At 44.5% G+C, this 12,500-nt stretch overlaps 1 protein-coding gene across 3 annotated transcripts in view; it reads left to right on the top strand.

The window, feature by feature from the left end:
- Window positions 1–12,500, top strand: part of nbas (NBAS subunit of NRZ tethering complex) — a gene marked incomplete at its 5' end in the record, with an annotated part of 391,676 nt that overhangs the window by 7,342 nt on the left and 371,834 nt on the right. For all 3 annotated transcript variants that reach the window (XR_014630909.1, XR_014630910.1, XM_084453787.1), the window contains 3 exons: window positions 8,790–8,923; window positions 11,461–11,594; window positions 12,322–12,420. Coding sequence is in view for 1 of the 3 variants with exons in the window: in XM_084453787.1 (XP_084309913.1) it covers window positions 8,790–8,923; window positions 11,461–11,594; window positions 12,322–12,420 (367 nt within the window). The remainder of the gene's footprint in view (window positions 1–8,789; window positions 8,924–11,460; window positions 11,595–12,321; window positions 12,421–12,500) is intronic.

The raw sequence follows: 12,500 nt of genomic DNA, 5'->3' as shown, positions 1-12,500 counted from the left end.
AAGTCATTAGAGAATTCCCTGGTTAAGTCATTAGAGAACACCCTGGTTAAGTCATTAGAGAATGCACTGGTTAAGTCAGTAGAGAATGCCCTGGTTAAGTCATTAGAGAATGCCCTGGTTAAGTCATTAGAGAATGCCCTAATTAAGTCATTAGAGAACGGCCTGGTTAAGTCAGTAGAGAATGGCCTGGTTAAGTCGGTAGAGAATGCCCTGTTTAAGGCGGTAGAGAATGCCCTGGTTAAGTCGGTAGAGAATGCCCTGGGCTGAGTTTCCCAGAGGCATCAAGCTATGGCGTTCATCATAGCGCTACGATGAACGTAGCGCTACGATGCCTCTGGGAAACTCAGCCCTGGTTAAGTCAGTGGAGAATGCCCTGGTTAAGTCAGTAGAGAACGCCCTGGTTAAAGGAGTAGTAAAGGGAAAATGCATGTTTAGCCCTGTTTTAAGGTTACTTATGATCATATACAATGGTTCAATCAAAACGTTGACAAAACTAGCACTTTTGAGAAAGTCTGATAATTACTCTACCACTGTTTAGGTCATACAATGGATGAATGAAAAATCATTCAAAAACATGTTAAACTCTCGATTTCAAAGACAAGAAGCTCACCGAGGGGGTAATTGGTGTCCGTTGGTGTTCTGACATCAAATTCGCTGCAAAGTATGAATCCTGTATGGTTTTATTGATCATTTTATGAAATCCATTGACTTGTATTGACTCGACAGTTGTAGATGTGTAGATCAATCCGCAGAGGGGATTCAGGCCAATAGGGAAGCGGAACTACTTACGGTAGCTATTGTTTATGTTGCTAGGCTACCTAGTTTGCGGAAGTTTACACATGTATGTGCTGCGACTAAATAGTTCTATGCTAAATATTTTAAAAAGCCTTTCCAGATGAATTAGAATCTTACTTTATGGCGAATTATATCTCAGAACGCCAACTAACACCTCGGTGAGTTTCTTGTCTTTGAAATTGAGAGTTTAACATACAGGTAAAACCATACAGGATTCATACTTTGCAGCGAATTTGATGTCAGAACACCAACGGACACCAATTACCCCCTCGGTGAGCTTCTTGTCTTTGAAATCGAGAGTTTAACATGTTTTTGAATGATTTTTCAAGGTGCCCACTCACATCCATTGTATGACCAAAACGGTGGTAGAGCAATTATCAGACTTTCTCAAAAGTGCTAGTTTTGTCAACGTTTTGATCTGAACCATTGTATATGATCAGAAGTAAACTTAAAACAGGGCTAAACATCCCCCTCTCTTTCCTTCCTTTCTCCCTCTCCAATATAAAAAGCCCTTTTTGGGTTTGTAAATATTGTAAAGAGAGTTGTTGTAGCAGTCTAAGAGTTAGAACTATGGAAATATGAGTGACTAGGCATAATTTATGATTATACCGCGGTTATCACAACTATAAAGGAAAATGGATTTAATGCATTAAATCAACTCGTACTCTATATGGGATGCCACCCTGTTCTGTACAGGGAAACAAGATAACCTTTATCAATAGTCTAATTTATCAATCTCAGTCTGAAGGAGGAGGTCTTGACTCAATCAAGTGACCTAAAGATCATTGTGATGACGCTAGGATGTGATCAAAGGATAATAATATTTATTGAAGTTATACTAATCAATTATCAAAATAACATGAAAACACAATTCAATAATAGATGGAAAACACGTGGCAATATGAAAACACAGCAGAAAGGAAATGAATGATGTCATAGATTATCACAGCCTATCCTAAATCCTCTAAGCTTAAACAACGCTTGGCATCACACCACACACAGTAGAACGCTGGATGGCAACCTTACGGGTACAGTGTTGAAAAGAGATGCATCCAGAGGCGTTGTCTGGCTCGAAGAAGGGAAGAGGCACATGACTGATGGTCGGTCGCTCAGTTTGATGCAGGGTGCAGCGCGTTTGCGCTCTCGTTGAAACAGGGATGGTCGACTGTTGGCGAACTTTGATATTCACAGAGAGTTCAATTTCAGCACTGCTCGATGTACAGCAACTGGAATGGTTTAGAGTTTAAAAGTAGCAAATGTATCGCCAGAGGTGGATCGTTTGAACAGTTTGTGGAAATTCCTAAGACCCTGCTGTCGACTAAACAGAGATCTTAGCTCGCAGGTGGTGGTTCAGCAATTCCACAGATACAGATTGATTTTCATCAATCAGGCACAAGCTTGGATCCTTGGTTACGGAGAGAAAGTTGAGAGACTTGAGAGAGAGAGGACCAGGGCCATGGGCGGCTTCAAAACATTTGTATTTAAAAAATAAATAAATAATAATATTTAACCTTTATTTAACCAGGCAAATCATTAAAGGATTAACATGGTAATTCAATATAACACTTTCCAGATATCTTTAGGCAACAACAAAACAAATGTGTTTAACTATTTCAGAATTCATCCATAAAAATTATTTTAAAATATGTTTTTATAGGTCTGAATCTGCCACTCAAAAAGTTCACTCACTCAAAACTGGGCGTGATTCATTACAACTGATTGACAGTTCTCTGAGCAAATGACCAACTGGAATCATTATGATTGACAGACGTGTGCCCCGTTACCATAGCTACCACCGCTCCGAGCTAGACAACACGAGCTAGATCGCACAACAGCCAGATCAATAGCCATTTTTCTAGCTGCTAACCAGGGGCATTTACAAAGTCCTTAATATTATATTAACCCCCAAACATTATAAAGATACACGCTACCTAACAGGCCGTATCCTCGAATTTGCATTAGGCCTATTTGGGAAAAGTACGATAAAAGTATAACGACGACACGTCTCCCCCACGACACAGAGGAAAAAGCACCCTGCAGCCGGCCACGCAAGCCTTGGGCTATTAGACTAACGTGATAGCTTTCAGCCAGCTACGAACAGTACCCATTTAGTCAAATAATTGCAATTGTGGGTCTTGCCAGAAGACAGATCATTTGCGCTGTGAAACCGACATAACATCCGCATTGTTCACCAGTCTAACGTTATTTATCTTAGTAGGTGTCCAACAAAGCCAGTTGAACACTGAAACGTTACTGTTCTGGGTTCAACATCTGTCAGTTGTGGTGATATAAAGGAATCGAGCGGAATACCACTGCAATAACTGATTATTGGTCAGATCAATTAAATCATTATAGCTCATTTCACATACAAAGGCAACACAATACATTTTGCAGAAAGGGGCTGGGGATGTAGCCTACATATAGGCTAGCCTACTGATCCTACTAATATGTGGCAGACTGCATGCGTAGCGCAGCGATTCAACATAATCGATGAGTTTGGAGACAGAGGGCCGTGCTCCAAGACTCCGTGAGTGCAGCGGTCAAGGGGTAAAGCCTACTCCGGAGACTGGAGACTAACAGGTCATGCAGTCAATAGATCTCGTTTTGAATGTTATTGTAATGCCCTCTGGTTATAATAGAATATCGCTACTGGAGCTGTTTAATCCCAAAATGCGCAATGCTTCCTGAAGTTGGGTCGGATCGAGGTGCTGGGATGATCAACATTATGTGGAGCAGATGCCACAGTGATGATAAGCCTTACACAACTTTCAGAATGTTTTGCAGAATTACAATTATTTGGAGTTGTAAATTATGAAAGGAACATAACTTGACTTAATATCTTCACCTCCACCCACCCTGAAATGTAGTCATAATTTTAGCACAGTAGCCTCTATATGCGCATCACAACGCTGCAATACAAGACCTTAGGACAAACGATTCAGTACACAGCAGGTGTGTTTGATCAAGTTAAGATCTCAATGTGAGAATAAATAAATGACAAAAACCCGCACGGGTAGGACTACGTCTTTATTTTCCGAGGTAATTGTTGCGCATACAACATGACATTAAATTAAGACATAGGCTACTTTCTCATAAAATAGGGCGGTGTTGTAACATTTATAATATCATTAGGTGACATTGGCTGCAACCTGTCCTCCAGGACCTGCACACCCCCAGAGCCCTGAAGCGCGGGACCTGGACCTCCCGAGTCCCAGTATTGGAAATGTAGTGATCTGGCTACAAGAAAAGGGGGCAAATTATAAAAGCGATTAGTAATAGCATCGTTATTTTGCATATGCAAAACAGCATAAATTACAACAATAGGCTATTTATCAGTAAGTCTACATTATATCGAATTAAGTTTGAGCGAGAGATAATCGGGAGATTCTTGTGGAGACAAACTGACTTATATCCAACTTTGACTTGGATAACTATTGGCCTATACAACAAAGCACGCTCACAACAGTTATGGTAGGCTATCGCTTCGGAAACCTTACAGCACAGTTTGCACCTGGTGCAAGTAGATTTTATGCCAGGGAAGAGTACAGTATGTGCACTGTGTTTCTGCCATTGCACTGGAGGGCTAACGTTACCAAAAGCAAATGCATTGAGAGCTAACGTTAGCATGCTAGGATAATTAACACAGCTAGCTGACATTCCAAACATTAGGCTAGCTAACGTCAACATGCTGGATAAAGACAAATAGCTAGCTGGATCAGACAGCTTTTTAAAAACTGTTGCCAATTACAGCTAACGTTATGGTTCGTTTATCTAACATTAGCTAGGTTGGCTACTCGGACACGGAGATCATGGTGAAAACTTCCCAATATGTATGACAACCACAAATACAATTAGGCCTATAAAACGTACAAATTATATAAAATTAAGAGACTGCAACTATTCAATTATTCTCAAGATGAGAAAGGGTTCAGAGCTGCCTTACCATGTTGGATAGATGGTGAAGGCGCAAAGACAGCAGGTGCGGGAGGCAGACAGATTTCTGTTGGAGGCGGTGCAGGGGAGTGGAGGCGGGATTTTCAAACTTTAGGGTGACGTCAACAAAGGGTAAAACGTCACGAATTCGGAGTATTTTTACCCCGAGTCAAATTGGACTGAAAATGTTACGCTTCCAGTTTCTCAAAAACGACAAAACGGATATATTTAATGTTTTTATTGTGTTTCTTCAATGTCCTATTGTGCAAATAGCACGTTCAAACTCAAAAAAAGTGAAAATTACCATGTTAATCCTTTAAGAACAAATTCTTATTTACAGTGATGGCCTGGCAAAAAGCACAAGCTTCTTGAGGGAGGGGGGAAAGGGGGCTGAGAAAGAGAAATCAAGTTAAAGGACAACGGAGCACAACCACAACAGCACAGACACAGCATACAACCACAACAGTACAGACACACAGCACACAACCACAACAGTACAGACACAGCACACAACCACAACAGCACAGACATACAGCACACAACCACAACAGTACAGACACAGCACACAACCACAACAGCACAGACACACAGCACACAACCACAACAGCACAGACACACAGCACACAACCACAACAGTACAGACAGACAGCACACTAACACAACAGTACAGACACAGCACACAACCACAACAGCACAGACACACAGCACACAACCACAACAGCACAGACACACAGCACACAACCACAACAGCACAGACACACAGCACACAACCACAACAGTACAGACAGACAGCATACAACCACAACAGTACAGACACACAGCACACAACCACAACAGTACAGACACACAGCATACAACCACAACAGCATAGACACACAGCACACAACCACAACAGTACAGACACACAGCACACAACCACAACAGTACAGACACAGCACACAACCACAACAGCACAGACACACAGCACACAACCACAACAGTACAGACACACAGAATACAACCACAACAGTACAGACAGGCAGCATAGAAAGACAACAGCAGACATCCAAACATAAAGACATATGCACTACTTGCAGCACACATATCAAGCACAACACAGAGCGGGAGTAGTAAGACGAGCATTAAAGCTGCTACGCAGCGATGAGGCGGGGCCAGGCAATTTTCGACAAGTTTAGGAGCAATAAGCGAGAGAATAGGAAGACAACAAGAACGTTGACATTCCAATGTTCATTTTGTACGTTCGTATCGTATCGTAAAACATTTGTAAAACATTTTGATGCATTGTCAGCTCGATTTTGATTGAAAAATGCGGAATGAGATATGTTTATTAATTTTTACAGGTTTTGTTTGCTTTTCTTCATAATTGAACATAAACTTCAGCAGCTGTGTACTCAGTCAGTTGCCAATCAATCGATTTAGTCATTGTAATCCTCAGCGGGGGTTGGGTAGGGTTGCCAACAGCGATGTCTCTGATTCGTGGAGCTTGCGTTGGATTGTGGGTAATGTAGTTTTCTCTGTATGAAGTCGACTCGTTTCAGAGGACAGAATTAAACATATTTTTTAAAAATTTAATTTTTGAGATAGAATTCTGAAAGAAATCACACTACATATTGGATATGTGGCCAATGTTGTCACTTTTTATGAGGATGATCAGACATTGATTTGGCGAGAATTAATAGGAACTGTATACAGAACTGTTAACAGTAAAACCTTTTGATGTGCTGTGGGCTCAATTTTTCATATTTCAAAAATCTGTGAGGATCGTTTGGTAAGGACAGTCTGAAGATACAGTATATCAATTTTTGTGTCAATTGAACAAAAAATGTGGGAGGATATAGGTTTGATAGGTTTTACAGTTTATGAAAAAATCAGAGTGATGGACTTCAAAATTCCTGCAAGGTCAGAGAGTATGAAAGTTTTGTCTCACTTGGGACTACATTGACATGGTAGTTTTACAGTGATAGCACCTATGGCTGATTTATGATTTTTTAAAGTTTTAAACTTTAGACTCTTGCTGTAGCGCCACCTTCAGCTTTATTGACCTACAATGCAGATTGAGGACTTTGGGTATAGTACTGGAGCTATGTGCAAAGTTTGGTGATTTTTTGTCCACGGGAAGTCAGACTTCAGTGGAAGATGGAGAATAATAATAATAATAATATAGGCAAATACAATAGGGTTCCGGCAGCTACGCTGCCTGGCCCCTAATTAAGACAGGCAGGTTACATACATGACACACATGCATACAAACCCTTACCCTACGAGCAGGGTTGGGAAGGTTACTTTTAAAAAGTAATCCCTTACAGTTACAAGTTACTTGTGAAAAATTGTAGTCAGTAACGTAATCCGATTACCACAATTTAAAAGAAAAGTAAGGGATTACTTTCAGTTACTTTTGGATTACTTTAAATACAATGTACTGTGTATTTCACCAGATATAAAATGTACTGTGTATTTCACCAGAAATCCTACATTATTTATTATTTTTCTGTGTTCTAGAGCTGATAACATAGCTAAACAGCAGTTGCCCAGCGCCCGCCCAGTTAGAGCAAGTGTTAATGCCAAGAGGTTAGGGTGCGTGTCATCTTGCCTTGGCTAGTTAATTGCAGTCTGCAAAACACGACACTCGTTGCTAATGTAGCTAACGTTGGGTGTAAACGTCGGAGCCAGCTCTAAACTCCAGCTCTTATGCATTCTAAGCAGCTGTGATTGGCGCTATTCAGCTATACAGCTTGCCAGTGGACACACAGCCTTATATATTATGGATAAAGCACCCACTGACCAGTTTTCCCAGGCAGTTAGTTATAGCTCTTGAATAATGGTGCGTTCGTTTATAACTGGGAGGTGGCAAATTGCGACTTGCTACTAGGAATGATTAAATAAAACGCTGCATGAACTCGCACTTCCTCGTCGCAAATTCGGATATGTTTCTCAGCCTCCAGTTGCCGGCTGGTGTCAATATCATATATCATCATCGTATCATTCGCTATAGCTCGAATGCACACAGGTCGGAGGTAGGTATTTTGCCACTTGCGACTTGCCACCTCCGACCACAAACGAACGCACCATAACACCGACAAGCACTATTGAGTGAAAATAATCTGAATGGGCGCTTGGGTCTGGTTTTCTGGTTGAACATTAGTGCTATACTGTAGAAGTCTACTGCTAGCTAATTTAGCTGTCAGTGGAAGTAAGGTTAACGTTAGCTACCCTAGCGTTTGACATTAGCTAACGTTAACTTACCGGCAAATGTTTTTTCAGGTTGGACATTGAGTCCTTGGCCGCCGAGGCAGGTGGCTGGGAGGCATAGTTTACACTGTGCTGTAATATTGTTGTGGTTCTGTGACAGGTAAATAAAATAAAATAAAATCCAGGATTTTAATGCACATTGCGGTATTTCTGCCATGATGCCCGTGCTGCTCGCTCTCTGTCTGGCAGCTGTGGTCCAACGAGCACATCAGTGGGAATCTTGTTGGCGTGCTGCGCGCAATTGGTATTACTAGTCTACTTCTTTTTTTTTTTTTTAAGCTATTTTGTAAAACTGATGAGGAGGCGAGGGGTGATTGTAATCACGCCTCTAAATCCCGTTACTATGCAAATGTAACTGTAATCTAGATTACATATTTAAAATTGTACTGTAACGGATCACAGTTACTGTTTTTTTGTAATCTGATTACGTAACGGCGTTACATGTAATCCGTTACTCCCCAACCCTGCCTACGAGCACAATCTTCACTCCAGAAGTTAGATTCATAATTCTTGAATTATGTCCAATACTACTGTGTGTGTGTGTGCGCGCGCGTGCGTGTGTGTGACATCTGTTGTGCTGTATCATACCCCCATGGCTTTCATCTATAGATTAATTAGATTCTGAGTCTCACACACACACACTTTTTTGATTCATGGTTTTAGCTTAAGTGGTTTTTGTCCTCTTCATCTGTCATCATCAAAGCATAAGTGTGTGCCAACATGGATTATTCACAATAGTTCTCCTATCTTCTATCTTCCCTCCTCACCTCTCTCTCTCTTTCTCTCTCTCTCTCTCTCTCTCATTGGTCCAGTGCCCAGAGACCCCAGTCCTCAGTGGCGCAGGGTGGCGTGGAGTCATGACTGCACTCTCCTGGCATATGCCGACAGCGTTGGCAGCGTCCGCGTCTTCGACCTGATGGGCAGCGAGCTCTTCGTCATTCCCATGGTAACTTCCCATCGTTTCCTGTTCACTAGCCTGGGTTTGTTTCCTGTTCACTAGCCTGGGTTTGTTTCCTGTTCACTAGCCTGGGTTTGTACTTCCTGCTATTCTAGTGAACTATGTCCCTCTGAACTACCTGCACTGCCTTTGACCACACCACCAGTCCACAAGACAGGGCATTTGTTTCAGAGTGTTTTGGTATAAGGCGAACCTAGACGTTGTACTGGCTACGGATGAGAGACAGACAGCGGGCCTGGTGAGCCAGCACTGACCCGGTCCAGACCCTGCGCTCACTGACCCGGTCCAGACCCTGGGCTCCAGAGGGGGGGTCCGGTCCCGTTTCACTGCCCAAGCATGGAGCACATTACCCGGCCATTATGCCCTGTGTTTTCCTCCACACCTAACTCCCCCCATGTTCTTCTCATCTCTGTCTCTCTCTCTGTCTCTGTCTTTCCCTCTCTCTGTCTCTCTCTGTCTCTTTCTCTCTCTGTCTGTCTCTTTCTCTCTGTCTGTCTCTCTCTGTCTCTGTATAGGTATAGGTATAGGTACTGCATTTGTAACGCGCTCCCCATCCAGTTGTTACACTGGCGCGGAGCGCCATTCACACACCAATGGCGGCAGCTGCCATGCAAGGCGCTTGCCTGCTCATTGGGAGCAATTTGGGGTTCAGTGTCTTGCCCAAGGACACTTCGACAGGTAGTCAGGAGGAGCCGGGATTCGAACCACCGACCGATCACTGAACGACCCGCTCTACCAACTGAGCTATACCGCCGCCTGTCTCTCTCTCTGTCTGTCTCTTTCTCTCTCTCTGTCTCTCTCTGTCTCTTTCTCTCTCTCTCTCTGTCTCTCTCTCTGTCTGTCTCTCTCTGTCTCTGTCTCTCTCTCTGTCTGTCTCTCTCTGTCTCTCTGTCTGTCTCTCTCTCTGTCTGTCTCTCTCTCTGTCTCTCTCTCTCTCTTTGTCTCTGTCTCTGTCTCTCTCTCTCTCTCTCTCTCTCTCTCTCTCTCTCTCTGTCCCCTCCTCTCCTCCTCCTCCTACTCCCTCATTTCCTCTCTGTCACTCCTCTCCTCCTCCTCTCTCCATCTGCGTCTCTCTGTCAGAGGCGATCAGCACAGTCACTCTCTGCTCTCTGTCAGAATCACCCAGCGCCACACCAGATCTTCACCACACACACACACACACACACACACACACACACACACACACACACACACACACACAGACACACACACCTCATATCCCTTTTGTTGTTGTCAGTGTAAATCTTTACATATACAATTTATCTCTTTCTCACTTCCATCCTTCTTTCTCTCTCTTGTTTCTCCTCACCTGTCCACACCCCTCCTCTCCTCACCTGTCCACACCCCTCATCTCCTCTCCTCACCTGTCCACACCCCTCATCTCCTCTCCTCACCTGTCCACACCCCTCCTCTCCTCACCTGTCCACACCCCTCATCTCCTCACCTGTCCACACCCCTCATCTCCTCTCCTCACCTGTCCACACCCCTCATCTCCTCTCCTCACCTGTCCACACCCCTCCTCTTCTCACCTGTCCACACCCCTCAGCTCCTCTCCTCACCTGTCCACACCCCTCATCTCCTCTCCTCACCTGTCCACACCCCTCATCTCCTCTCCTCACCTCTACTTTAGAGACTGCCCTTTGACAGGTCTGTTTTAGAGGAACTGATCATAATGGGAGGGTGACATAAAAGTAGCAAACAAAATAGGATGAGCAAAGCTGATGAACAGAAGGATGAGAGAAATAAGAAATCTTGTCTGTGGCGTGTTTACCATTGTGTTTACCATCGTGTTTACCGTCGTGTTTACCGTCGTGTTTACCAGATTGTTTACCAGCGTGTTTACCAGCTTATTTACCATCGTGTTTACCAGTTTGTTTACCAGTGTGTTTACCAGTGTGTTTACCAGCTTGTTTACCATCGTGTTTACCAGCGTGTTTACCAGCGTGTTTACTAGCTTGTTTACCAGCTTGTTTACCATTGTGTTTACCAGTTTGTTTACCATCGTGTTTCCCAGCGTGTTTCCCAGCGTGTTTACCATCGTGTTTACCAGCTTGTTTACCAGCGAGTTTACCAGCGTGTTCATCCCCTGCCTGTCTCCTGGTGTGTGTAGGTGGGGGGTTAAGCCTGTCTCCTGGTGTGTGTCTCCTGGTGTGTGTAGGTGGGGGGTTGACCAGCCTGTCTCCTGGTGTGTGTAGGTGGGGGGTTGACCAGCCTGTGTCCTGGTGTGTGTAGGTGGGGGATTGACCAGCCTGTCTCCTGGTGTGTGTAGGTGGGGGGTTGACCAGCCTGTCTCCTGGTGTGTGTAGGTGGGGGGTTGACCAGCCTGTCTCCTGGTGTGTGTAGGTGGGGGGTTGACCAGCCTGTGTCCTGGTGTGTGTAGGTGTGGGATTGACCAGCCTGTCTCCTGGTGTGTGTAGGTGGGGGATTGACCAGCCTGTCTCCTGGTGTGTGTAGGTGGGGGGTTGACCAGCCTGTCTCCTGGTGTGTAGGTGGGGGGTTGACCAGCCTGTCTCTGGTGTGTGTAGGTGGGGGGGTTCCCGGGGGACTGCAGCGTGGCGTTAGCGGGCCTGGTGTTCCTGGAGTACACGGCCAGCGCTCAGTGGTCCGCCGAGCTGCTCATCATCACCTACGGAGGCGGGCTCAAGAGCTACCTGGTCAGGTACGCCTACCCGCCGCGCGCGTGTGTGTCTGTGTGTGTGTGTGTGTGTGTGTGTGTGTGTGTGTGTGTGCGTGCGTGCGTGCGTGCGCGCCTGTCTGCCTGCCTGCCTGCCTGCCTGCCTGCTGCAGATTGGAGAAGCCTGATTTATCTTCACATTGTCAGAACAGGGAGATGCCGAGAGCCGCTGCTCTAACAGGATCATTTAGATCAGGCAGCCGTTTGAAGACACATTATCACTCTGTTTTTAAAATACATCATCCTCTAGTCTCTCCTCTCTCATGCTGGCATTCCCACCCTGTGAGACCACTTTCACTTTGAGAGAGAATATCATCTGTAGACTGTTTAGGACAGTTCAGGGCTGTGTGTGTTTGTGTGTGTGTGTGTGTTGGGGGTGCTTATGTAAATTGTGTGTGGTTACATGTACGAGCGTATGTTAATTTATGCACACACTTGAAGCAGCTTTAATTCAGCTTGAACCCAGTATGCATTTAAGAGTTTGAGCAAAGTTGATGCTTGGACATTGTTTTAATAAATTAAGGGATTTCCTTCCACTCTGATTATTCTCTAAATAATAGATTAACGTTAATCCATAACGACTACAATTGACAGATCATATTGCGAGCGTCAGTGAATTAGCCATCTTACATGAATGAACAGTCTTAATTGCCGTCCCTCTGTGTCGTGTTCACATTCACTGATGGCGCCCGGCGGCCCCTCCCCCTCTCAGCGTGGGGACCAATCAGAGCTACCAGGAGAACCACAGCTTCAATTTCTCCACCCACTACTCCCACGGCATCACCGCGGCAACGTACCACCCTGGCCACCGGTAAGCAGAAACGTTAACGGAAGGGGGAAATACCGCCTCTCAACACGCCCTCAACACGCTCTCAACACGCTCAACACGCT

Source organism: Borostomias antarcticus, assembly GCF_949987555.1.
Source record: "Borostomias antarcticus genome assembly, chromosome: 19".
In the NCBI taxonomy this organism is placed as follows: Eukaryota; Metazoa; Chordata; class Actinopteri; order Stomiiformes; family Stomiidae; genus Borostomias; species Borostomias antarcticus.
The sequence above is the reverse complement of the archived record's forward strand: the minus strand, read 5'-3'. Positions and strand labels throughout refer to the sequence as shown.